The sequence below is a fragment of the Hyaena hyaena genome, unplaced genomic scaffold (assembly GCF_003009895.1).
Source record: "Hyaena hyaena isolate Hyena2069 unplaced genomic scaffold, ASM300989v1 scaffold_259, whole genome shotgun sequence".
NCBI lineage: Eukaryota > Metazoa > Chordata > Mammalia > Carnivora > Hyaenidae > Hyaena > Hyaena hyaena.
The window spans coordinates 918199-944459 of record NW_024080886.1 but is presented as its reverse complement, the minus strand read 5'-3'; the positions used below and the strand labels follow the sequence as shown (position 1 = coordinate 944459).

The following is a 26261-nucleotide window of genomic DNA, read 5'->3' as shown; positions in this document are numbered from 1 at the left end:
TGGGTGGATTATTGAATGGACGGATGGATGGATGAATGGATGGAAAGATGGATGGAGGGATAGATGGTTGGATGGATGAATGGATGCACGGATGGTTGGACAATGGATGGTTGGATAGATAGATTGGTGGTTGAGTGTGTGTGTGTGTGTGCGCGCGCGCATACGCAAACGCCCAGATGGGGTTTTTCTTTAAATTCTACATTTGAGATTTTTACATCGAGAGGCTCAGGAAGGTTCCACTGGTCTATGACCTTCTATGACACATGGGCAGCAGGTGTGAGGGACCTGGGGCATCTATTGCCGTGTTGATGCTCCTGTGTCACAGGCTGCTGCTGACAGTGGCTACTTTTCTCTACTAAACGTGCACTGTCGTTTTCCCCACAGGTATCTACCCCAAGCCGAGGCCCCCCTACCACCCCCAGCCGGGCATGCCCGACAACAGTGGAGGTAAGTCGTGTGCTCCCTCAGGGTCCTCCGCACGCTGCTTGGACAGAGCCTGCTTTGTCTTCCTGGTGGGTTTCCTCAGCTGCCTTTGAAATGGGGAATGGCTCTCCCTCTGCAGGAAACCGCCTCACACTCCCAAGCAGGGGGGTGGAAGGTTGACCCCACATCACGCACTTCATTCCCTGTTGCTCTGACTGCTGCAAAATAGGTCTGCCTGACGGTTACTGTACGTTATTGTGATGCATTTTTAATTAAGCTGAGGACAAGTTGCTCTTTCACATGTTTGCACGGTTCCAAATGATGCGGCCCCAAAAAAGCCCACCTGTGTGTGCTGTGTGTCGTATGTCATCTATCCTCCGTGTCTGTGGGGTTTCAAATGCTTGGAAGACGAGCTTCCTGTAGATTTCTTTAAAAAATTTAAGTGAAAGGAAACATTGATGGACAACGTTCGTAAACTCCTTAGCAATCACAAAGTGCTGAAAACCTAAAAGCAAGACCAGGCAGTGCTGAATGAAGCAGGGCTAAGGGAAGGGCTTCCAGAAGTGGCCACAGAGTCCCATTCTGGTGCTGACCTGGATAGAAATTTATCTCCTCCCAGGCCGGGGGTTGCTAAAAACTGGGACGAGGGCCCAAAGAAGGTATTACCCAATTGAAAAGCAACAAACAGTAATACCTGCAGCCTCAGTTAACAGGTGCTCACAACACTACTTACCCTGTTTTAAAAATTTCTGTCCAGTATTAACATGTCCAAGTTTATGATCCTTTTCTACAATTCCTCTTGGAATTCACTTCTTTAAAATGTTTTTAAAATGTTTTTATTTATTATTGAGAGAGGGGGGGGGAGCATGAGCTGGTGAGGGGCACAAAGAGATGGAGACACAGAATCGGAAGCAGGCTCCAGGCTCTGAGCTGTCTACACAGAGGCCAACACGGGGTTCAAACCCATGAACCCTGAGATCATGACCTGAGTCAAAGTTGGACACTTAACTGACTGAGCCACCCAGGCGCTTCTCCACCCAGAAGGCAATATCACTCGTAGGTATAGACCAGCAGCATGATTCACCAATAGCAAAGAGTTGGTGATAGGCTAATGTCCATGGAGGGAGTGAGGGATGGGTGGGTGGATGGATGGTTGGATGGTTGGATGAGTGGATTGTTGGATGCATGATGGGTGGGTAGATGGTTGGGTGGGTGGATCGGTTAATGGATGGGTGGATGGATGCATGCATGGTTGTATAGTTGTTGGATGGATGGATGGATGGATGGGTGGATGGAAGGATGGCCGGCTGGCTGGCTGGCTGGATGGGTGGGTGGGTGGGTAGAAGGATGGATGATGGATGGGTGGATGATTGGGTGGGTGGATTGATGATGGATGGATGAATGAGTGGATGGTTGATGGTTGGATACGTGGATGGATGGATGATGGATGGATGGATCAATGAGTGAATGATGGATGGAGAGATGGGTGGTTGTGTGTGTGTGTGTGTGTGAGTGTGCATGTGCCTATTGGGGTTTTTCTTTACGTTCTAGTCTTGAGATTTTTACACCGAGAGGCTCAGGTAGGGTCCACTGGTCTGTGACCTTCTATGACACATGGGCAGCAGGTGTGAGGGACCTGGGGCATCTATTGCCGTGTTGATGCTCCTGTGTCACAGGCTGCTGCTGACAGTGGCTACTTTTCTCTACTAAACGTGCACTGTCGTTTTCCCCACAGGTATCTACCCCAAGCCGAGGCCCCCCTACCACCCCCAGCCGGGCATGCCCGACAACAGTGGAGGTAAGTCGTGTGCTCCCTCAGGGTCCTCCGCACGCTGCTTGGACAGAGCCTGCTTTGTCTTCCTGGTGGGTTTCCTCAGCTGCCTTTGAAATGGGGAATGGCTCTCCCTCTGCAGGAAACCGCCTCACACTCCCAAGCAGGGGGGTGGAAGGTTGACCCCACATCACGCACTTCATTCCCTGTTGCTCTGACTGCTGCAAAATAGGTCTGCCTGACGGTTACTGTACGTTATTGTGATGCATTTTTAATTAAGCTGAGGACAAGTTGCTCTTTCACATGTTTGCACGGTTCCAAATGATGCGGCCCCAAAAAAGCCCACCTGTGTGTGCTGTGTGTCGTATGTCATCTATCCTCCGTGTCTGTGGGGTTTCAAATGCTTGGAAGACGAGCTTCCTGTAGATTTCTTTAAAAAATTTAAGTGAAAGGAAACATTGATGGACAACGTTCGTAAACTCCTTAGCAATCACAAAGTGCTGAAAACCTAAAAGCAAGACCAGGCAGTGCTGAATGAAGCAGGGCTAAGGGAAGGGCTTCCAGAAGTGGCCACAGAGTCCCATTCTGGTGCTGACCTGGATAGAAATTTATCTCCTCCCAGGCCGGGGGTTGCTAAAAACTGGGACGAGGGCCCAAAGAAGGTATTACCCAATTGAAAAGCAACAAACAGTAATACCTGCAGCCTCAGTTAACAGGTGCTCACAACACTACTTACCCTGTTTTAAAAATTTCTGTCCAGTATTAACATGTCCAAGTTTATGATCCTTTTCTACAATTCCTCTTGGAATTCACTTCTTTAAAATGTTTTTAAAATGTTTTTATTTATTATTGAGAGAGGGGGGGGGAGCATGAGCTGGTGAGGGGCACAAAGAGATGGAGACACAGAATCGGAAGCAGGCTCCAGGCTCTGAGCTGTCTACACAGAGGCCAACACGGGGTTCAAACCCATGAACCCTGAGATCATGACCTGAGTCAAAGTTGGACACTTAACTGACTGAGCCACCCAGGCGCTCCTCCACCCAGAAGGCAATATCACTCGTAGGTATAGACCAGCAGCATGATTCACCAATAGCAAAGAGTTGGTGATAGGCTAATGTCCATGGAGGGAGTGAGGGATGGGTGGGTGGATGGATGGTTGGATGGTTGGATGAGTGGATTGTTGGATGCATGATGGGTGGGTAGATGGTTGGGTGGGTGGATCGGTTAATGGATGGGTGGATGGATGCATGCATGGTTGTATAGTTGTTGGATGGATGGATGGATGGATGGGTGGATGGAAGGATGGCCGGCTGGCTGGCTGGCTGGATGGGTGGGTGGGTGGGTAGAAGGATGGATGATGGATGGGTGGATGATTGGGTGGGTGGATTGATGATGGATGGATGAATGAGTGGATGGTTGATGGTTGGATACGTGGATGGATGGATGATGGATGGATGGATCAATGAGTGAATGATGGATGGAGAGATGGGTGGTTGTGTGTGTGTGTGTGTGTGAGTGTGCATGTGCCTATTGGGGTTTTTCTTTACGTTCTAGTCTTGAGATTTTTACACCGAGAGGCTCAGGTAGGGTCCACTGGTCTGTGACCTTCTATGACACATGGGCAGCAGGTGTGAGGGACCTGGGGCATCTATTGCCGTGTTGATGCTCCTGTGTCACAGGCTGCTACTGAAAGTGGCTACTTTTCTCTGCTAAACGTGCACTGTCGTTTTCCCCTCAGATATCTACCCCAAGCCGAGGCCCCCCTACAACCCCCAGCCGGGCATGCCCGACAACAGTAGAGGTAAGTCGTGTGCTCCCTCAGGGTCCTCTGCACGCTGCTTGGACAGAGCCTGCTTTGTTTTCCTTCTTCAGCTGCTTTTGAAATGGGGAACGGCTCTCCCTCTGCAAGAAACCGCCTCACACTCCCAAGTAGAGGGAGCTGGAAATTTGAACGCGCATCACGCATTTCATTCCATGTTTCTATAACTGCTGCAAAATTGGGTCTTCTTGGTGGATACTGTACGTTATTGTGATGTTTTTTAATTAGGCTGAGGACAAATACCTCTTTCACATGTTTGCACGGTTCCAAATGATGCAGCCCCGAAAAAGCCCACCTGTGTGTGCTGTGTATTGTATGTCATCTATCCTCCGTGTCTTTGGGGTTTCAAATGTTTGGAAGACAAGCTTCCCGTAGATTTCTTTAAAAAAAATGTAAGTGAAAAGAAACATTGATGCAGAACATTGGTAAACTCCTTAGCAATCACAAAGTGCTGAAAACCTAAAAGCAAGACCAAGCAGTGCTGAATGAAGCAGGGCTAAGGGAAGGGCTTCCAGAAGTGGCCCCAGAGTCCCATTCTGGTGCTGACCTGGATAGAAATTTATCTCTTCCCAGGCCGGGGGTCGCTAAACATGGGACGAGGGCCCAAGGAAGGTATTACCCAATTGAAAAGCAACAAACAGTAACACCTGCAGCCTCAGTTAACAGGTGCTCACATGACCATTTACCCTTCCTTTTAAAAATTTCTGGGGGCGCCTGGGTGGCTAAGTCAGTTAAGTGTCCGACTTTCGCTTAGGTCGTGATCTCGCGGTTCTTGGGTTCAAGCCCCGCGTCGGGCTCTGTGCTGACTGCTAGCTCAGAGCCTGGAGCCTGTTTCAGTCTGTGACTCCCTCTCTCTCTGACCCTCCCCTGCTCACGCTGTCTCTCTCGCTCTCCTAGAAATAAATAAAAAATATAAAAAAAAAATTTCTGTCCCGTATTAACATGTCCAAGTTTGTGATCCTTTTCTACAACTAATTCCTCTTGGAATTCACTTCTTTAAAATGTTTTCAAAATGTTTTTATTTATCATTGAGAGAGAGAGAGAGAGAGAGAGGGGTAGCATGAGCTGGTGAGGGGCACAAAGAGATGGAGACACAGAATCGGAAGCAGGCTCCAGGCTCTGAGCTGTCTGCACAGAGGCCAACACGGGGTTCAAAACCATGAACACTGAGATCATGACCTGAGCCAAAGTTGGACACTTAACAGACTGAGCCACCCAGTCGCCCCTCCACCCAGAAGGCAATATCATCCTAGGTATAGACCAGCAGCATTATTCACCAATAGCAAAAAGTTGGTGATTGGCTAATTTCTACGGAGGGAGTGAGGGATGGGTGGTTGCATGGATGGTTGGATGGTTGGATGAGTGGATTTTTGGATGGATGATGGGAGGCCAGATGGTTGGGTGGTGGATGGGTTAATGGATGGGTGGATGGATGCATGCATCCCTGTATAGTTGTTGGATGGATGGATGGATGGATGGGTGGGTGGGTAGAAGGATGGATGATGGATGGGTGGATGATTGGGTGGGTGGATTGATGATGGATGGATGAATGGGTGGATGATGTTTGGATGTATGGATGATTGGATGGATGGATGATGGATGGATGGATCAATGAGTGAATGATGGATGGAGAGATGGGTGTGTGTGTGTGTGTGTGTGTGTGTGTGTGCATGTGCCTATGTGGGGTTTTTCTTTAGTTATAGTTTTGAAATTTTTACATCGAGAGGCTCAAGTAGGGTCCAGTGGTCTGTGACCTTCTATGACACATGGGCAGCAGGTGTGAGGGACCTGGGGCATCTATTGCCGTGTTGATGCTCCTGTGTCACAGGCTGCTGCTGACAGTGGCTACTTTTCTCTGCTAAACGTGCACTGTCGTTTTCCCCTCAGATATCTACCCCAAGCCGAGGCCCCCCTACCACCCCCAGCCGGGCATGCCCGACAACAGTGGAGGTAAGTTGTGTGCTCCCTCAGGGTCCTCCGCACGCTGCTTGGACAGAGCCTGCTTTGTGTTCCTTCCTCAGCTGCCTTTGAAATGGGGAACGGCTCTCCCTCTGCAGGAAACCGCCTCACACTCCCAAGCAGGGGGGTGGAAGGTTGGCCCCGCCTCACGCATTTCATTCCCTGTTGCTCTGACTGCTGCAAAATAGGTCTGCCTGATGGATACGGTACGTTATTGTGATGCATTTTTAATTAGACTGAGGACAAGTTCCTCTTTCACATGTTTGCACGGTTCCAAATGATGCGCCGAAAAAGCCCACCTGTGTGTGCTGTGTATTGTATGTCATCTATCCTCCAGTCAGTGGGGTTTCAAATACTTGGGAGACGCTGTTCCCATAGATTTCTTTTAAAAAAATTAAGTGAAAGGAAACAATGACAGTCAACATTGATAAACTCCTTAGCAATCAAAAAGTGCTGAAAACCTAAAAGCATACCAGGCGGGGCCGAATGAAGCAGGGCTAAGCAAAAGGCTTCCAGAAGCAGTCGCAGAGTCCCATTCTGGTGCTGAGATGGATAGAAATTTATCTCCTCCCAGGAGCGGCCACTCAATGTCTAGACAAGGGTCCAAGGAAGCCGTTACCTAACTGAAAAGTAACAGTCACCCCCGCGTCCTCAGTTAACGAGTGCTCACACCACCATTTGCCCTTGCCTTTTAAGAATTTCTGTCCAATATTAACACTCCAAGCTCAAGACCCTTTCCTCCAACTTATTCCTCCTAGAATTTATTTTTTAAAACTATTTTTTAATGTTTTTATTTTTTAATATTTATTTTTGAGAGAGAGAGAGACAGAACATGAGCTGGTGAGAAGCGCAGAGAGAGGGAGACCAAGAATCTGAAGCAGTAAAATGTTTTTATTAAATTTTGAGAGATAGAGCAAGAGCGGGTAAGGGGAGGAAAGAGAGGGAGACACAGAATCGGAAGCAGCTCCAGGCTCTGAGCCTGATGCGGGGCCAGAACCTAGAAACCCAGAGATCATGACCTGAGTCAAAGTTGGACACTTAACTGACTGAGCCACCCAGGTGCTCCTCCACCCAGGAGGCAATACCATCCTAGGTATAGACCAGCAGCATGATTCACCAATAGCAAAAATTGGTGATAGGCTAATGTCCACGGACGGAGTGAGGGATGGGTGGGTGGATGGATTTTTGGATGGTTGGATGAGTGGATTGTGGATGGACCTGGGTGGGTAAATGGTTGGGTGGGTGGATGGATGAATGGATGGATGGATGTGTTTGTGTGTGTGTGTGTGTGAGTGCGCGTTTGTGCATGCACTAGATGAGGTTTTTCTTTAAGTTCTACGTTTGAGATTTTTACATCGAGAGGCTCTGGAAGGTTCCACTGGTCTGTGACCTTCTATGACACATGGGCAGCAGGTGTGAGGCACCTGGGGCATCTATTGCCGTGTTGATGCTCCTGTGTCACAGGCTGCTGCTGACAGTGGCTACTTTTCTCTGTTAAATGTGCACTGTCGTTTTCCCCTCAGGTATCTACCCCAAGCCGAGGCCCCCCTACCACCCCCAGCCGGGCATGCCCGACAACAGTGGAGGTAAGTCGTGTGCTCCCTCAGGGTCCTCCGCACGCTGCTTGGACAGAGCCTGCTTTGTCTTCCTGGTGGGTTTCCTCAGCTGCCTTTGAAATGGGGAATGGCTCTCCCTCTGCAGGAAACCGCCTCACACTCCCAAGCAGGGGGGTGGAAGGTTGACCCCACATCACGCACTTCATTCCCTGTTGCTCTGACTGCTGCAAAATAGGTCTGCCTGACGGTTACTGTACGTTATTGTGATGCATTTTTAATTAAGCTGAGGACAAGTTGCTCTTTCACATGTTTGCACGGTTCCAAATGATGCGGCCCCAAAAAAGCCCACCTGTGTGTGCTGTGTGTCGTATGTCATCTATCCTCCGTGTCTGTGGGGTTTCAAATGCTTGGAAGACGAGCTTCCTGTAGATTTCTTTAAAAAATTTAAGTGAAAGGAAACATTGATGGACAACGTTCGTAAACTCCTTAGCAATCACAAAGTGCTGAAAACCTAAAAGCAAGACCAGGCAGTGCTGAATGAAGCAGGGCTAAGGGAAGGGCTTCCAGAAGTGGCCACAGAGTCCCATTCTGGTGCTGACCTGGATAGAAATTTATCTCCTCCCAGGCCGGGGGTTGCTAAAAACTGGGACGAGGGCCCAAAGAAGGTATTACCCAATTGAAAAGCAACAAACAGTAATACCTGCAGCCTCAGTTAACAGGTGCTCACAACACTACTTACCCTGTTTTAAAAATTTCTGTCCAGTATTAACATGTCCAAGTTTATGATCCTTTTCTACAATTCCTCTTGGAATTCACTTCTTTAAAATGTTTTTAAAATGTTTTTATTTATTATTGAGAGAGGGGGGGGGAGCATGAGCTGGTGAGGGGCACAAAGAGATGGAGACACAGAATCGGAAGCAGGCTCCAGGCTCTGAGCTGTCTACACAGAGGCCAACACGGGGTTCAAACCCATGAACCCTGAGATCATGACCTGAGTCAAAGTTGGACACTTAACTGACTGAGCCACCCAGGCGCTCCTCCACCCAGAAGGCAATATCACTCGTAGGTATAGACCAGCAGCATGATTCACCAATAGCAAAGAGTTGGTGATAGGCTAATGTCCATGGAGGGAGTGAGGGATGGGTGGGTGGATGGATGGTTGGATGGTTGGATGAGTGGATTGTTGGATGCATGATGGGTGGGTAGATGGTTGGGTGGGTGGATCGGTTAATGGATGGGTGGATGGATGCATGCATGGTTGTATAGTTGTTGGATGGATGGATGGATGGATGGGTGGATGGAAGGATGGCCGGCTGGCTGGCTGGCTGGATGGGTGGGTGGGTGGGTAGAAGGATGGATGATGGATGGGTGGATGATTGGGTGGGTGGATTGATGATGGATGGATGAATGAGTGGATGGTTGATGGTTGGATACGTGGATGGATGGATGATGGATGGATGGATCAATGAGTGAATGATGGATGGAGAGATGGGTGGTTGTGTGTGTGTGTGTGTGTGAGTGTGCATGTGCCTATTGGGGTTTTTCTTTACGTTCTAGTCTTGAGATTTTTACACCGAGAGGCTCAGGTAGGGTCCACTGGTCTGTGACCTTCTATGACACATGGGCAGCAGGTGTGAGGGACCTGGGGCATCTATTGCCGTGTTGATGCTCCTGTGTCACAGGCTGCTACTGAAAGTGGCTACTTTTCTCTGCTAAACGTGCACTGTCGTTTTCCCCTCAGATATCTACCCCAAGCCGAGGCCCCCCTACAACCCCCAGCCGGGCATGCCCGACAACAGTAGAGGTAAGTCGTGTGCTCCCTCAGGGTCCTCTGCACGCTGCTTGGACAGAGCCTGCTTTGTTTTCCTTCTTCAGCTGCTTTTGAAATGGGGAACGGCTCTCCCTCTGCAAGAAACCGCCTCACACTCCCAAGTAGAGGGAGCTGGAAATTTGAACGCGCATCACGCATTTCATTCCATGTTTCTATAACTGCTGCAAAATTGGGTCTTCTTGGTGGATACTGTACGTTATTGTGATGTTTTTTAATTAGGCTGAGGACAAATACCTCTTTCACATGTTTGCACGGTTCCAAATGATGCAGCCCCGAAAAAGCCCACCTGTGTGTGCTGTGTATTGTATGTCATCTATCCTCCGTGTCTTTGGGGTTTCAAATGTTTGGAAGACAAGCTTCCCGTAGATTTCTTTAAAAAAAATGTAAGTGAAAAGAAACATTGATGCAGAACATTGGTAAACTCCTTAGCAATCACAAAGTGCTGAAAACCTAAAAGCAAGACCAAGCAGTGCTGAATGAAGCAGGGCTAAGGGAAGGGCTTCCAGAAGTGGCCCCAGAGTCCCATTCTGGTGCTGACCTGGATAGAAATTTATCTCTTCCCAGGCCGGGGGTCGCTAAACATGGGACGAGGGCCCAAGGAAGGTATTACCCAATTGAAAAGCAACAAACAGTAACACCTGCAGCCTCAGTTAACAGGTGCTCACATGACCATTTACCCTTCCTTTTAAAAATTTCTGGGGGCGCCTGGGTGGCTAAGTCAGTTAAGTGTCCGACTTTCGCTTAGGTCGTGATCTCGCGGTTCTTGGGTTCAAGCCCCGCGTCGGGCTCTGTGCTGACTGCTAGCTCAGAGCCTGGAGCCTGTTTCAGTCTGTGACTCCCTCTCTCTCTGACCCTCCCCTGCTCACGCTGTCTCTCTCGCTCTCCTAGAAATAAATAAAAAATATAAAAAAAAAATTTCTGTCCCGTATTAACATGTCCAAGTTTGTGATCCTTTTCTACAACTAATTCCTCTTGGAATTCACTTCTTTAAAATGTTTTCAAAATGTTTTTATTTATCATTGAGAGAGAGAGAGAGAGAGAGAGGGGTAGCATGAGCTGGTGAGGGGCACAAAGAGATGGAGACACAGAATCGGAAGCAGGCTCCAGGCTCTGAGCTGTCTGCACAGAGGCCAACACGGGGTTCAAAACCATGAACACTGAGATCATGACCTGAGCCAAAGTTGGACACTTAACAGACTGAGCCACCCAGTCGCCCCTCCACCCAGAAGGCAATATCATCCTAGGTATAGACCAGCAGCATTATTCACCAATAGCAAAAAGTTGGTGATTGGCTAATTTCTACGGAGGGAGTGAGGGATGGGTGGTTGCATGGATGGTTGGATGGTTGGATGAGTGGATTTTTGGATGGATGATGGGAGGCCAGATGGTTGGGTGGTGGATGGGTTAATGGATGGGTGGATGGATGCATGCATCCCTGTATAGTTGTTGGATGGATGGATGGATGGATGGGTGGGTGGGTAGAAGGATGGATGATGGATGGGTGGATGATTGGGTGGGTGGATTGATGATGGATGGATGAATGGGTGGATGATGTTTGGATGTATGGATGATTGGATGGATGGATGATGGATGGATGGATCAATGAGTGAATGATGGATGGAGAGATGGGTGTGTGTGTGTGTGTGTGTGTGTGTGTGTGCATGTGCCTATGTGGGGTTTTTCTTTAGTTATAGTTTTGAAATTTTTACATCGAGAGGCTCAAGTAGGGTCCAGTGGTCTGTGACCTTCTATGACACATGGGCAGCAGGTGTGAGGGACCTGGGGCATCTAGTGCCGTGTTGATGCTCCTGTGTCACAGGCTGCTGCTGACAGTGGCTACTTTTCTCTGCTAAACGTGCACTGTCGTTTTCCCCTCAGATATCTACCCCAAGCCGAGGCCCCCCTACCACCCCCAGCCGGGCATGCCCGACAACAGTGGAGGTAAGTTGTGTGCTCCCTCAGGGTCCTCCGCACGCTGCTTGGACAGAGCCTGCTTTGTGTTCCTTCCTCAGCTGCCTTTGAAATGGGGAACGGCTCTCCCTCTGCAGGAAACCGCCTCACACTCCCAAGCAGGGGGGTGGAAGGTTGGCCCCGCCTCACGCATTTCATTCCCTGTTGCTCTGACTGCTGCAAAATAGGTCTGCCTGATGGATACGGTACGTTATTGTGATGCATTTTTAATTAGACTGAGGACAAGTTCCTCTTTCACATGTTTGCACGGTTCCAAATGATGCGCCGAAAAAGCCCACCTGTGTGTGCTGTGTATTGTATGTCATCTATCCTCCAGTCAGTGGGGTTTCAAATACTTGGGAGACGCTGTTCCCATAGATTTCTTTTAAAAAAATTAAGTGAAAGGAAACAATGACAGTCAACATTGATAAACTCCTTAGCAATCAAAAAGTGCTGAAAACCTAAAAGCATACCAGGCGGGGCCGAATGAAGCAGGGCTAAGCAAAAGGCTTCCAGAAGCAGTCGCAGAGTCCCATTCTGGTGCTGAGATGGATAGAAATTTATCTCCTCCCAGGAGCGGCCACTCAATGTCTAGACAAGGGTCCAAGGAAGCCGTTACCTAACTGAAAAGTAACAGTCACCCCCGCGTCCTCAGTTAACGAGTGCTCACACCACCATTTGCCCTTGCCTTTTAAGAATTTCTGTCCAATATTAACACTCCAAGCTCAAGACCCTTTCCTCCAACTTATTCCTCCTAGAATTTATTTTTTAAAACTATTTTTTAATGTTTTTATTTTTTAATATTTATTTTTGAGAGAGAGAGAGACAGAACATGAGCTGGTGAGAAGCGCAGAGAGAGGGAGACCAAGAATCTGAAGCAGTAAAATGTTTTTATTAAATTTTGAGAGATAGAGCAAGAGCGGGTAAGGGGAGGAAAGAGAGGGAGACACAGAATCGGAAGCAGCTCCAGGCTCTGAGCCTGATGCGGGGCCAGAACCTAGAAACCCAGAGATCATGACCTGAGTCAAAGTTGGACACTTAACTGACTGAGCCACCCAGGTGCTCCTCCACCCAGGAGGCAATACCATCCTAGGTATAGACCAGCAGCATGATTCACCAATAGCAAAAATTGGTGATAGGCTAATGTCCACGGACGGAGTGAGGGATGGGTGGGTGGATGGATTTTTGGATGGTTGGATGAGTGGATTGTGGATGGACCTGGGTGGGTAAATGGTTGGGTGGGTGGATGGATGAATGGATGGATGGATGTGTTTGTGTGTGTGTGTGTGTGAGTGCGCGTTTGTGCATGCACTAGATGAGGTTTTTCTTTAAGTTCTACGTTTGAGATTTTTACATCGAGAGGCTCTGGAAGGTTCCACTGGTCTGTGACCTTCTATGACACATGGGCAGCAGGTGTGAGGCACCTGGGGCATCTATTGCCGTGTTGATGCTCCTGTGTCACAGGCTGCTGCTGACAGTGGCTACTTTTCTCTGTTAAATGTGCACTGTCGTTTTCCCCTCAGGTATCTACCCCAAGCCGAGGCCCCCCTACCACCCCCAGCCGGGCATGCCCGACAACAGTGGAGGTAAGTCGTGTGCTCCCTCAGGGTCCTCCGCACGCTGCTTGGACAGAGCCTGCTTTGTCTTCCTGGTGGGTTTCCTCAGCTGCCTTTGAAATGGGGAATGGCTCTCCCTCTGCAGGAAACCCCCTCGCACTCCCAAGCAGGGGGGTGGAAGGTTGACCCCGCATCACGCACTTCATTCCCTGTTCTCTGACTGCTGCAAAATAGGTCTGCCTGATGGATACTGTACGTTATTGTGATGCATTTTTAATTAGGCTGAGGACAAGTTCCTCTTTCACGTGTTTGCATGGTTCCAAATGATGCGGCCCCGAAAAAGCCCACCTGTGGGTGCCGTGTGTCGTATATCATTTATCCTCCGTGTCTCTGGGGTTTCAATCACTTGGGAGACGAGCTTCCCGTTGATTTCTTTAAAAAAATTAAGTGAAAGGAACATTGATGGAAAACAGTGGTAAAGTCCTTAGCAATCACAAAGTACTGAAAACCTAAAAGCAGACCAGGCAGGGCTGAATGAAGCAGGCTTCCAGAAGCAGTCCCAGAGTCCCGTTCTGGTGCTGAGCTGGATAGAAATTTATCTCCTCCCAGGAGGGGGTCACTCAACCTTGGTATGAGGGTCCAAGGAAGCCGTTACCCACTGGAAAGAGTGACACCCACAGCCTCAGTTAAAGGGTGTTCACATCACTGTTTTCCCTTCCTTTTAAAAATCTCTGTCCAGTATTCATACCTCCAAGTGCATGATTCTCCCACTTATTCCTCCTGGAATTTACTTAAAATTTTTTAAATTTTTAAATATTTTATTTATTTTAAAGTTTGAGAGAGAGTGAGACAGACAGAGCGTGTCGGGGTACAAAGAGAGGAGAGAGACAGAATCGGAAGGAATAAAATGTTCTTATTTATTTTGGAGAGAAAGAGACAGCGTGAGCAGGGAGGGTCACAGAGAGAGGGAGACCCAGAATCCGAAGCAGCACCAGGCTCCGAGCCGTCAGCACAGAGCCCGACGCGGGGCTCGAACCCACGAACCGTGTGATCATGACCTGAGCCGAAGCCGGAGCTTAATCGACTGAGCCCCCCCAGGCGCCCCTGGAAATTACGTGTCACTCTTCTCCCACGAGGAAAGCGTGGGAGTCCCTCACGGAAAGTGTTTCCTTCTCTGTGTTTGGGAAGCGGGGGGGTTAAGTGTATGTGATGAGCCAGCAGGACGGGGTGACTCACCAGCACCCCAGGGAAGGGAAGGGCGAGGCCCAGGGTGGGCGGGGACCCTGTGACTCAGACCGCCAGCTGCGGATGCCATCTGGAATCTGTTTTCTCGCTCTGCTGAAACTCCGCGCACGCACAAAACCAAGGGGTGAGCTGAGGTCGTGGACAACACGGTGATGGCGGCCAGCCTGCCGTGTAGCAGCCGACCGTGCCCTGCACTCGCATGCTCGGCCCGGCGCACCCGGGGCTCCTGTGTGCGTCCGTCCAGAAGGAACACCGGTCGTTGGCAGCAGTGCTGAAAGTCCCCAGGCTGTGGGCTGTTCCGGAACATTCTGTGGAAAAATGCAGCCGAGCACAGATAAGCCACGTTGAGAAAGAGCTTCCAGACGGAATGTTCTGGGGTTTTCTGCAAGGGGCCACCTGCTTTGACGCGTGGCTCCCGGGGGGTTTCTCGGGGCTCCTGACGCAGTGGGAAGGAGCTGGGGGTGCTCAGGTCGTGTAGGGGCCCGTGAAGCGGGCGGCGGGCTTCTCTGACACAGGGAGGCGGGACGACCTCAGACTGTCCTGTGCACACACCGGGCCGTCGCTGCTCCTCGGCCCCCACCCCCGGGCTCCTCATGTCTACACCCACCCCTTCCAGAGCCGCTGGGTCGGCTCTCTGGAGCTGGCATCTGAGCCCAGGAGCGGGGGCTGCACGCTGGCTCGCAGGCAACCAGACGGGGCCACGGATGCCTTCTCCCCCCCCCCCCCCCCCCACGTCGGTACTTGATTCCCTAACTGAACGACCTCAGGGCGCGACTCTGCAAATGGGCTCCTTAACGAGGGAAATGAGGGAAAATGCGGTTATTAGGGTGGGTTCTGGTCCCGAAAGACCCGCGCCCTCCAAAGAGGAGATCAGGACACGGACTCCCACAGCGAGACGACCACGTGACGACATGGGGAGACCACAGATCTGCACGCCAAGAACGGGGGCCTCAGGAAGACCCAGGCTCACCCCTGCCTGCATCTCAGAACTCCAGCCTCGGCCCTGCCTGGACCTCAGACCCCCGGCCTCGGCCCTGCCTGGACCTCAGACTCCCAGCCTCACCCCAACTGGATCTCACACTCCCAGCTTCACCCCTGCCTGGACCTCAGACCCCCGGCCTCGGCCCTGCCTGCACCTCAGACCCCCGGCCTCGGCCCTGCCTGGACCTCAGACCCCCGGCCTCAGGACCTGGGGCGTCGGAGGGGGGACACGTGTCGCCTCAGCCCCCTCGTTTGCGGTATTTGGATGACGAATGTGGGAAGTTACTACAGAAACTGTGCCAAACTTCAGAGGAATCGCTTCCGTCCATGAACACACCCGTTTCTACACGTCAGCACCTCGCAGTTCCTCTTTCGAAGAGCCGCTGCTTCAGCGACCGGAGGCCTGGGGGCTGGGAGGAGGGGTCCCCGGAAGCCCTGGCGGTCGACCCGCTGGCCGTGCGGGGGACTCAGGTCACAGTGAGGGCGGCACAAGGGCCTCACTGCTCCCCTGAACCCGCCCCGCTGTGCTCCACAGGCCTGGACCCCAGGCCGCCCCCGCCCCCGCAGCCCCTCCCCTCCACTCCCCTGCTGCCCCCCAACCTCTGGCGTGGGGCGCAGTGACCTCGTAGTTAGGAGGGTCCCTGATCCAGGCTGCTCTCCGCCCACACGTATTTCCCTAGACGCCCCATTTAAGCAAAGCCCGAGAGCCGTCACGAGCCCCCCAGAGCAGGGAACCCCTTTCCCGGGGGCCTCACCGCTCTGGGCGGGCGTCGCCGATGGAGAAATCGTTGCAGACAGAAGTCAGAGAAGCCTCGACATGCCTTTTCCGTGTCAACAGTTTCATCAACGTGAGCGCTTACTATGTGCTTGCACGTAGGAACGCCCATGTGTTTAATTGAGCACCTACTATATGCTTGCACGGAGGAGCTCTCGGGCCTTTAATTGAGCACTTACTATGTGCTTGCATGGAAAGACTAAAAACTGTTTAACTCAGCTCTTAACGATGGGCTTGTACAGAGAAACTCCAAAGTATTTAACTGAGCACTTACTATGTACTTATCTGGAGGAACTCTTCCGTGTTTAGCCGAGCGCTTACTATGTGCTTTCATGGAGAACTACAAACTGTTTCATTAAGCACTTACTATGTGCTTGCAGGGAAGAACTCCCAGGTGTTTAGCAGAGCACTTACTGTGTGCTTGCATGAAGAAACTTCGTACTTTATAATTGAGCACTTACTATGTACTTGCAGGGAGAAAGTCTCTAGTGTTTAACTGAGCACTTACTCTGTGCTTGCATGGAAAAACTAAAAGCTGTTTAGCTGAGCACTTACTATGTGCTTGCAGGGGAGAACTCCCAGGTATGTAAGGGAGCGCTTACTCTGCGTGCACAGAGGAACTCCAAAGCGTTTCGCTGAGCACTTACTCTGTGCTTGCAGGGAAGATCTTTCGGTTGTTTAACTGAGCACTTACTATGTACTTGGACAGAGGGACTCTAAAGCATTCAGTTGAGCACCTACTGTGTGCTTGCAGGGAAAAACTAAAAGCTGTTTTTTAAGTGAGCGCTTAGTATGTGCTTGTATGGAGGGACTGCCAAGCGTTTAGATGCGCGCTCACTGTGTGCCCAGCTTGGTGTTGTGCATGGGGCTGTGTCGTCACCGAGGGAACGGGCGCGCCTGCAGCGTGCCAGGCGCAGAAACGCATGGACGCGTCTGTGTGGGGTGTGGGGTGCCGCGGACGGCGGCGGCAGGCAGGGGAGAGGGCATGTGCAAGGGTCCTGGGGTCGGCGCTTCCTGTGTGGGGTGTGGGGGGCCACGCGGGGCGGCGGCAGGGAGGGCAGAGGGCATGTGCAAGGGTCCTGGGGTCGGCGCTTCCTGTGTGGGGTGTGGGGGGCCACGCGGGGCGGCGGCAGGGAGGGCAGAGGGCATGTGCAAGGGTCCTGGGGTCGGCGCTTCCTGCGCATGCGGAGCCTCTCCCATCGGCAGGGCGGGTCCTGACCCCGGCCCTGCCCTGCAGGCTCCTTGGGGAGCAGTAACCCAGAGGAGGAGGCGCACTTCCCGCTCTGGCCCCGGCAGCCCGCAGGTACGCCCGCCGCTTCTCCCCCTGCACCCGGGCGGGGGTGGGGGTGCGGGGTGCGGGGCGTGTCCTCCAGAGCGCCCGGAAGTGGGTCCCCGCACTTGGGCCAGCCCGGAAACGGGCGGCTTCCCCCGGAAGGTGGTGTGTGCTGCTGTGTAGACGTGTGCGCGAGCGTGTCCGTGTGGACCTGTGCGTGTTCACACTTCCCGGCCCTGCGCGTACGTGTGCACACGTGCCTTTATACGTGCGCTCCGCTCAGTCTGCACCGCACCGTTACGTGTGCGGGGGTCCTGTGTGCACGCGACTTTAGATTGTTATTCCGCATGCGCCCCTGCAGCTACATATAGGGTTTACGTGCGTCAGTCCCCGTCCCTGGGAGTCCCGTTATGTATATTCACGTGTACACGTGCTCATATGAAAGTCTCTCTGTATACACCCTGTATATGCACATGTGCGTATTTTTACGTCTTCATTTATAGATCCCTTTATGTATATTCGCATGTACACGTGCACATATGAGAGTCTCTGTTTACACCCTGTGTATGCGCATGTGCGTATTTTTACGTCTTTATTTATATTCACATATACATGCGCACATAGGAAAGTCTCTCTGTATACACCCTGTATATGCGCATGTGGGTATTTTTACTCTTTAGTATAGATCCCTTTATGTATGTTCACATATACACCTTTATATACATAAGTCCCTGCATATGTCTCTTTGCCTATATATCCCATTATATATATTTACATATTCACCGTTATGTGCATAAGTACCTGCATATCCTTATTTACATGTACAAGCTTTTATATATATTTACATATACACATATCTTTGTAAGTCTTTGTATATTTATTTATGTATACACCCCTATATATGTGCATGTACATATTTTTATGTCTTTATTAATATGTCCCTTTATATATATTTAAGTATACACCTTTATATACATAAAGTCCTTTTTTATCTTTCTTTATGTATATATCCCGTTATGTACATCTATATATACACCTTTATATACATATGTGTCTCTAAATCTTTATGCATACATCCCTTTATGTAAATATACAACTTTATATACACATTTATATATTCATATTTATATGTACACACATACATGTAAGTCTCTTTATATATATACACCCCTATATATGTGCATGTACATATTTTTATATCTTTATTTAAATGTACCTTTATATACATTTACATATACACCTTTAGTACATAAGTCCCTGCATATCTTTTTATGTATACAGCCCTTTATATATATTTACATATAAAGTCTGTGTATTTATTTCTGTATACAACTGTATATGTGCATATACATGTTTTTATATCTTTACTTATGCATATATCATTTTATATATATTTACATAAACACATTTATATATGAATGTTTCTATTTATCTTTATGTATATGTACCTTTATATGCATATGCATATATTTACATATCTTTATATTTATTCATATCCTTTTTATTTACATATACACCTTTATATGTATATGTACATATTTATACATCTCTGCATATACACCTTTTATAAATACATATGTATATGTATACATACATGCTTGTATATAGGGTGTGTATATATTTTCCTTTATATATGTTTCGTATATGTTTATATTTACGTATATATATTTGTATGTGCATGATTATAGATACCCTTTATAACATTACATTTGTACACGCTTTGACATATGTATACATGTATTTATATATACACACACAGCGTTATATACTTGTGTATGTATTTTGAGTATATTTATATATATCCCTTTATATATAGGGATATTCCCATATAGGTTTATTGTATATGTATCTTCATGTATATTTATATAGCTTTATATACACACACGTATACTTTTATATGTGTATGTATTACATATGTAGTCTTAGATACAGATACCTATATTTGTGTATATGTGTGCGTATCTGTGAGTATACATACGTAGATACTTATATTTGTGCATATATCTGTATATCTATGCACACCCTCTCTCACACACACACACATCCACACGTGCGTGTACAACAATCATGCAGTGTTTTCTGTGTAAGCGGAAGGCGAACCCCTTCATAGAAATTTCCGCAAGTCAGTGAAAGCAGGCTCCCTAGGGGAGACCGACCGGTGCCGCGTGTGTGCTCGGGGGGTAACGTGTGAGGCTCTGGTGCACGTCTGTGAGGGGAGTAGGGACCAGGTCGTGTGGACAGCACGATGCACACACGCACCTTTTGTGCGGGGTTCGAACGCCGTGAACAAATCCCTTTGCGCCGTGCTTACCGTGGTGACCCCACGATGATAGTCAGCGTAGCGTGTAATTCAGAGCCTGATGCTGGGGACCGGCCTCCGGGCCTCCCTCTCACACGGTGACCTGCGTCTGGGCCTCTGGTCCTGCCCAGCTGTGTCTGCAGGGAGGGCACCCGCCTGCCCTCTGAGGGCTCAGGCCTTTCTTGTGGTTTTGATTTTTTAAAATATCTGTTTATTTTTGAGACAGTGTGAGCAGGGGAGGGTCAGAGCGAGAGGAGAGTCAGAATCCAAACAGGCTCCAGGCTCCGAGCTGTCAGCACAGAGCCCGACGCGGGGCTCGAACCCAGAGACCTTGAGGTCATGACCTGAGCCGAAGTCAGATGCTCAACCGACTGAGCCCCAGGCGCCCCTATAGACACCGTATTTTCACAAGCAGCCACGGGGGGCTGGTAGTGTGGGACACCCCTCGCCCTGCAGGCCGGGGCCGCACCCTCATCTGGGGAGGCGTTACCCTTGCACACCCTCTGAAGACAAGGATCCCGTGAGAGCCTGTTTTTTCGTCTTTGCTGGATTCACGGATAGAGAGAGGTGACTGGGCTGAGCCGCAAGCCTCCCTGGAGCCCTAAGAATGTCCCCGTTTCCCGCAGGAAAGGGGTCAGGACCCTGAGCAGACACTGGCATTTCTCAGGACCTTGAGAGCCATCGGAACGAGCTGTCAGCCTTGGGGCCGAGCAGCCTGAGCTCCTGGGTGGGGCCTGGCCGCCTGCCTGGAGGCGGCAGCGCCTCTTTGCGTGTCCTGTCCTCACGCAGGACCGTGCGAAAATCAGTGGCCTGGTCCTCACGACCTCATTTTACCTTCATTTTGGACCTGGTTCCCTCTAAAGGGCCACCAGCCAACACACTCCCGCCCTGGGGTCCGGGGGGCCCAGGGCTGCGGCCTGAACTTGGGGACATCTTGCTTCGGGCCCGCTGGTGTTCTCACTGCTGCCATGGAAGCTTCCAGAATGTTCTCCTCCGTTTCACGTGCTCTCTCTGTCCGGCAGGTGGAGGGCGCTCTAGACCCCACTCTTACGGAAACAACTATGGTAAAGGAGTTGTGTTGCACACGCTGTGGGAGGCGGAGCTGCCCTCGGGGACTAACAGCCGTGTGTGTGCTGGCCGGAGGTGTGTCGTGTTGTGTCCCGTGTCCACTCGGGTCACCAGCGGGGTCTAACACGTGTGCTTTCCTTCTCAGTGAAGCTGCTTCCCTTTCTGGCGAGGGAGTGAGCTCGTCTGCGGTTCGTAGTATGTGTGTGTGTGTACATGCATGTGTGTGCATCAGTGTGCATGTGTGTGGAGCTGTGCGCGTGCACATGTGTGTGGAGCTGTGCGTGTGCACCTGTGTGGAGCTGTGCACGTGCATGTGTGTGTGGAAATGTGGGGGGGCACATGTGCGGGTGTCTGGAGCTCTGCGTGTGCACGTGTATGAAACCGCGTGCGTGGAGCTGTGCATGTACACGTGTGTGTGGAGGTGTGCGGTGTGTGCTCTTGTATGCATGTGGAGGGGTGTGTGCATGTGGAAGTGTGCGTGTGCATGTGTGTGCAGGTGTGTGCGTGCACGTATATGGAGGTGTGTGTAAATGCATGTGTGTGCATCAGTGTACATGTGCATCAGTGTACATGTCTGCACGTGTGTGTAGCTATGTGTGTGCACGTGTGTGTGGAAATGTGTGTGTGTAGGTGCGCATGTGAGGGTGTCTGGAGGTGTGTGTGTGCACATGTGTGGAGCTTTGCGCTTGCACGTGTGCGTGTGGAGGTGTGCGCTCTTGTGTGCATGTGGAGGTGTGTGCGTGCACATGTGTGGAGCTGTGTGTGCACGTGTTTGGAGGTGTGTGTGCATGTGGAGGTATGTGCATGCATGTGTGTGCCTGTGCACGTGTGTGGAGGTGTATATGCATGGTGGAGGTGTGTGTACACGTGTGTGGAGGTGCATGCATGTGGAGGTGTGAATGCATGTGTGTGGCGGAGTGGGTGTGCACGTGTGTGGAGGTGTGTATTCATGTGGAGGTGTGCATGCACGTGTGTGGCAGTGCACGTGTGTGGAGGTGTGCGTGCGCACGTGTGTGGCAGAGTGCGTGCGCGTGTGTGGAGTGTGTGCACGTGTGTGGAGGTGTGTATGCATGGTGGAGGTATGAGTGGAGGTGTGCGTGTGCACGTGTCTGGAGGTGTGCACCTATGTGGAGGTGTGTATTCATGTGGAGGTGTGCGTGTGCACGTGTGTGGGAGTGTGCACATGCGTGGAGGTGTGTGTGCATGTGTGTGGCGGTGTGCGTGTGCACGTGTGTGGAGGACTGTGTGCACGTGCGTGGAGGTGTGTTCATGGTGGAGGTATGTGTGCACGTGTGTGGCGGTGTGCGTGTGCACGTGTGTGGTTTGCACGTGTGTGGAGGTGTGTGTGCACGTGTGAGGAGGTGTGCACTGCGTGCACGCTTACAGCGGTTTGTGTGTGCATACGCATGAATGTGTGACCTCACGTCCGTTGCACACGTACCTGCGCGTGCACATCCCCGCCCCTCTTCGCTGAGTGCGCCCGCGCCCCCGGGGGACGGGACCCGCCATCCGGGTCTTGTGTGCGGCGCCCAGAGCTGCGAGCGCAGCGGGTCGCAGCGCCCGGCGGACCGAGGTGGGAACAGACACGTGACCGTGTGCCCTTCTCCCTCCGTTGCAGGCGGAAGCGGACACAACACCTACGGGAACCAGCAAGGTAAGGGGCCGGGGACCCGCCCCCCCAAATGTCAGGAAACCGTCACAGCGCGTCGTGGGGCGGGCGCAGAACCCTTTCGTCTAGCTCCTCATTCGGGGCTGCTCTGTTGATGCACTTCCTCGTGCGGAGTGGAGGGCGGGCGGGCGGGGTCGCTGACCCCAGTGATCTCTGTCCCTGCAGGTAACACCATAGCGAAAATCGTGTCGCCCGTGGTGTCCGTGCTGGTCGTGACCCTGGTGGGCGCCGCGGCCGGCTACTTCCAGCGGAGGAGGGGCGGCAGTTGCTTCCGCACCAACGGCAAGTGTCTCGCTCTGGAAGATTCCTTCCTGCGCCGGGCACGTGGCTGCATGTGTCTGGTCACGTCTGGGCCGGCGCCCTGGCCTGAGGACGGGGTTCACTCGTGACTTTTTGAGGGACCCAGGGGGCCTCAGAGGAACCTGCACACGACCTTGAACTTGTGAGCCTCCCTGTTGCATTTGGGGGCGGTGTGCAGACCCCAGGGAAATGCGAGTGGCCTTGTGACTTTTTGAGGGACCACGGGGGCCCCAGAGGAACCTGCACACGACCTTGAACTTGTGAGCATCCCTGTTATATTTGGGGGCGGTGTGCAGACCTCAGGGAAATGCAAGTGGCCGGGGGTAGGGGAGGAAGGGCGAGCTGTGGTTTTCTGGTTCCACTGGGGGGTCAGGGTCCCGGGTTTGGAGAATCCCACGCCAGCTGGTGCAGGTGCACGGGGAGCAGAGGTGGTGGGTGCCGGTCACTGAATGTCCCTGAGGACCTGTCCCCGGGGACACACACGGGGCTCTGTTGCAAAAACAGGAGCTCCGAGGGTAACACCCAGGGCATTTGCAGGTTGGCCCCGGGACACAGTGTCCACAGGGGTCTGGGGTTTGCAGAGAGGGTCCGCCCGCCCCTCCTTCCTGTCCCTACAGAGGCTGTGAAAACCAGCTTGCAAGATGGGCTCCCATAATCCCCAAACTGGCCGATTCCTTAAAAAAAATGTAAGTGAAAAGAAACATTGATGGACAACGTTGGTAAACTCCTTAGCAATCACAAAGTGCTGAAAACCTGAAAGGAAGACCAGGCAGTGCTGAATGAAGCAGGGCTACGTGAAGGGCTTCCAGAAGTGGTCCCAGGGTCCTGTTCTGGTGCTGAGCTGGATAGAAATTTATCTCCTCCCAGGCCGAGGGTCGCTCAACATTGTGACGAGGGCCCAAGGAAGGTATTACCCAATTGAAAAACAAAAAACAGTAACACCTGCAGCCTCAGTTAACAGGTGCTCACAACACCATTTACCCTCCTTTTAAAAGTTTCTGTCCAGTATTAACATGTCCAAGTGTATGATCCTTTTCTACAAGTAATTCTGATTTTATTTCTTATTGAGAACGTTTTGTCGTTCCCGGCTCTGACTCTGTTCCCGATCTTCCCTTTTAGAACCGGTGCACGTGTGACAGCCTGGGGTCCCGCGGTCGCCTTGAGAGCGGCTGGGTGTCACGAGGTCCCCGTGCTTCCCTCGTGTGACAGCTCCGTCACCTTCTTAGCCTTGGGTCCCAGGAAGACTCTCTCATCTGTGGCTTGATCACGCTCTGGGCCAGATTTCGAGGCTGCGGTGGGTTCCCCAGAACTACCTCATGGTGCCGGACGTGCACATTGTCCCAAAGTACAGTGGGGGTCCGAGGGCGGGGGGGGGGTGCTGTCTCCTTCTGGGGTTTCCAGCATGTTCCGGGAAGAAACTTGGTCCGTGAGGAGTCTTCATCAGGGAGCCAGCGCCCTCCCTTCCAGCTGGAACAATAATTCGAGATTCCCGCTGCTCATCACTGGCTGTGACCATGTAACTCTTACCCCCGCACAGTAGGGCCGGGGTTTGTCCTTGCTGTGTGCATGCTCCCTGATGTGAAGACACCACCGGCAATATGTGTGGACTTTTTCCTTGCTTCCTGTGAAATCTTACGATTCCGGTAGTTTGGAGGGAAAACGGGCCGGCAGTTGTGATTTGTGCCTGTTCAGACTCTTCTCACATTTTTTTTTTCATGCCGTAGTCTGTGGGCTGTTGTGTCTGAGGCGATGGCTTCCTGCTTCTGGGTTGATACTTATTTTCTCCTTTTTACTGCAGTAGAAAATCGTTAAGTCTCCAAGCATCTAAAAAGCATAGTAGGTATTTGCTTCTATTTTAGCAACGTTTTGGGGGAAAATGAGGGAAAGGAAGGATCTGGGCCTATTGATAGAGTTTAATAAGCTGATGTGAACGCTGATACGACTTTTGGAGTTTGCACTAAATGTCAGCGTGTGTTGAAGTCTGGAACTCAGAAGGGGGCCCAGGAGAGTCCAAAGTCGATGCCTGTGTTGTGCTCAAGGTTATGGACCGGGAGGCAGGTCTCCAAAGAGGCCTTGAATGCAGAAAGTGCTAGAAGAATCTCCCCAAATAGAAAAAGGATTTACAGCGGACGATCTTGATGGGATGTTTCACATTCGTGATTCACCTGCTCTTTCTGTACCTGTGAGTTTCGGTAGGAGTTTGAATCTTGAAAACTGTGTGTGTGTGTGTGTGTGTGTGTGTGTGTGTAGACAGACAGACTCACACCTTCACAGACACCTGGACGGAATTGCAGCCCTAATAACGACCCATTTTTTTCTTTTTTCTGTAACTGCCTTAAGTACTTGTTATCGCTTGCAGTAAATGTAAAAGAAATAAAATAAATGTTTTCTGAAATAAAAGTCTCCCCGTGGGTTGCTGTGTTCTTGTCTCTCTATTTCCCGCCGACATTGATGAAACGGCTCTGGAAAAAGTCTAAAAATCATGAAGTGTCGAGTCAACCCCGTCCTGGGTTGGTTGTGTGTCCATTGGGTGTGCGTTGTGTCTGAGGCGGCCTCTGCTCCGTCCTGAGGGACACGCAGGTATTTGAGGAGCCGCTGACCTTCCTTCACCCCACCCCCCGCCCCGAAGACGTGTTTGGGGTGATGTCACTTGGAATAAGACGAATTATGGGGCTCATGGGAGGCTCAGTCTGTTAAATGTCTCACTTGGGCTCAGGTCATGATCTCATGGTTTGTGGGTTCGAGCCCCGCGTCGGGCTCTGTGCTGACAGCTCAGAGCCTGGAGCTGCTTCGGATTCTGTGTCTCCCTCTCTCTCTGCCCCTCCCCTGCTCACGCTGTCTCTCTCGCTCTCTGAAAAATAAACATTACAAACTTAAAAAAAAATAAAGAAATAAACATATTTGAATAATGATAATTCGGAGGAATAACTTTTTTGGGGGGGAGGGGTTATGCACCAGAAGCATTGGATTGATTGACTGACGACTGATGACTGAAGTAGAGCCGACACAGGGCGGGGGTGGGGGGGCATTGTGTCCTGCTCAACACAGGAGGAAAGTCACAGTAAGCGGCAGTGTGCGCCCCGTCAAGGAAGGAAATGGCCGTATCGATCATACTGTGTCTGGGGGTCCAGGTCATGCTTCTAAGGGGGAATAATCAATCACACACACACACACACACGAATGTTAACAACTAATACATTGTGATGGGGCGAGGTGCGTTCCCGTCCCCAAATTACTATGTTGGGAGTGAAGTGTGCGCGTGTCATTAGCTGAGGTCACTCTGGGGTAGGGTGGGCCCAGCCCCAGAGGACAGGCACCCATATAAGGGGGGAACTTGGACCCGGACGGGGTCGCAGGGAGAATCCCGCATGCGGCTTGGAATAGGCCACCACAAAGCCAACCTACCTGAAGTTGTTCAGTCTGCAACAGACCCTCCCGTACTCTGTTCACAGGGAGCACGCGTCCCTGCCCCGCCTGGATCTCAGACTTCCTGCCTCCGGAAGTGGGAGACGCTCACCGTGTGTTGTTGAAGCCGCGGGGTATGTGGCACTGATGAGGGCGGCCCTAAGGCACGCGCACCCGCATCGCTCCAGGCTGCCCCCCTGCATCTTCCTCAGTGGACAGGAAGGACGGGGAGTGCATTAAGCGTCCCTAAGGGGCAGAGCGGGGATGCCAGTCGGGACTCACCCGCGGACGTTGAGGCCCAGATAGTGAATTCAAGACTGGGTCTGCACCAGGCGCAGTCCGTGCACGCTCTACGGCCTTGTGCTGTGCAACCTCAGGCAG

General features: G+C 51.2%; 1 protein-coding gene across 1 annotated transcript in view; it reads left to right on the top strand.

Moving 5' to 3' along the window:
• Positions 1-24829, top strand: part of XG (Xg glycoprotein (Xg blood group)) — a 68767-nt gene extending 43938 nt beyond the window's left edge. Inside the window, exons 16-26 of the mRNA XM_039245323.1 lie at positions 385-447; positions 2159-2221; positions 5901-5963; positions 7496-7558; positions 9270-9332; positions 11238-11300; positions 12833-12895; positions 20461-20502; positions 22125-22160; positions 22341-22457; positions 23595-24829. Coding sequence (XP_039101254.1) covers positions 385-447; positions 2159-2221; positions 5901-5963; positions 7496-7558; positions 9270-9332; positions 11238-11300; positions 12833-12895; positions 20461-20502; positions 22125-22160; positions 22341-22457; positions 23595-23611 — 653 coding nt within the window. The 3' untranslated portion in view covers positions 23612-24829. The remainder of the gene's footprint in view (positions 1-384; positions 448-2158; positions 2222-5900; positions 5964-7495; positions 7559-9269; positions 9333-11237; positions 11301-12832; positions 12896-20460; positions 20503-22124; positions 22161-22340; positions 22458-23594) is intronic.
• Positions 24830-26261: the final 1432 nt, after the last annotated feature.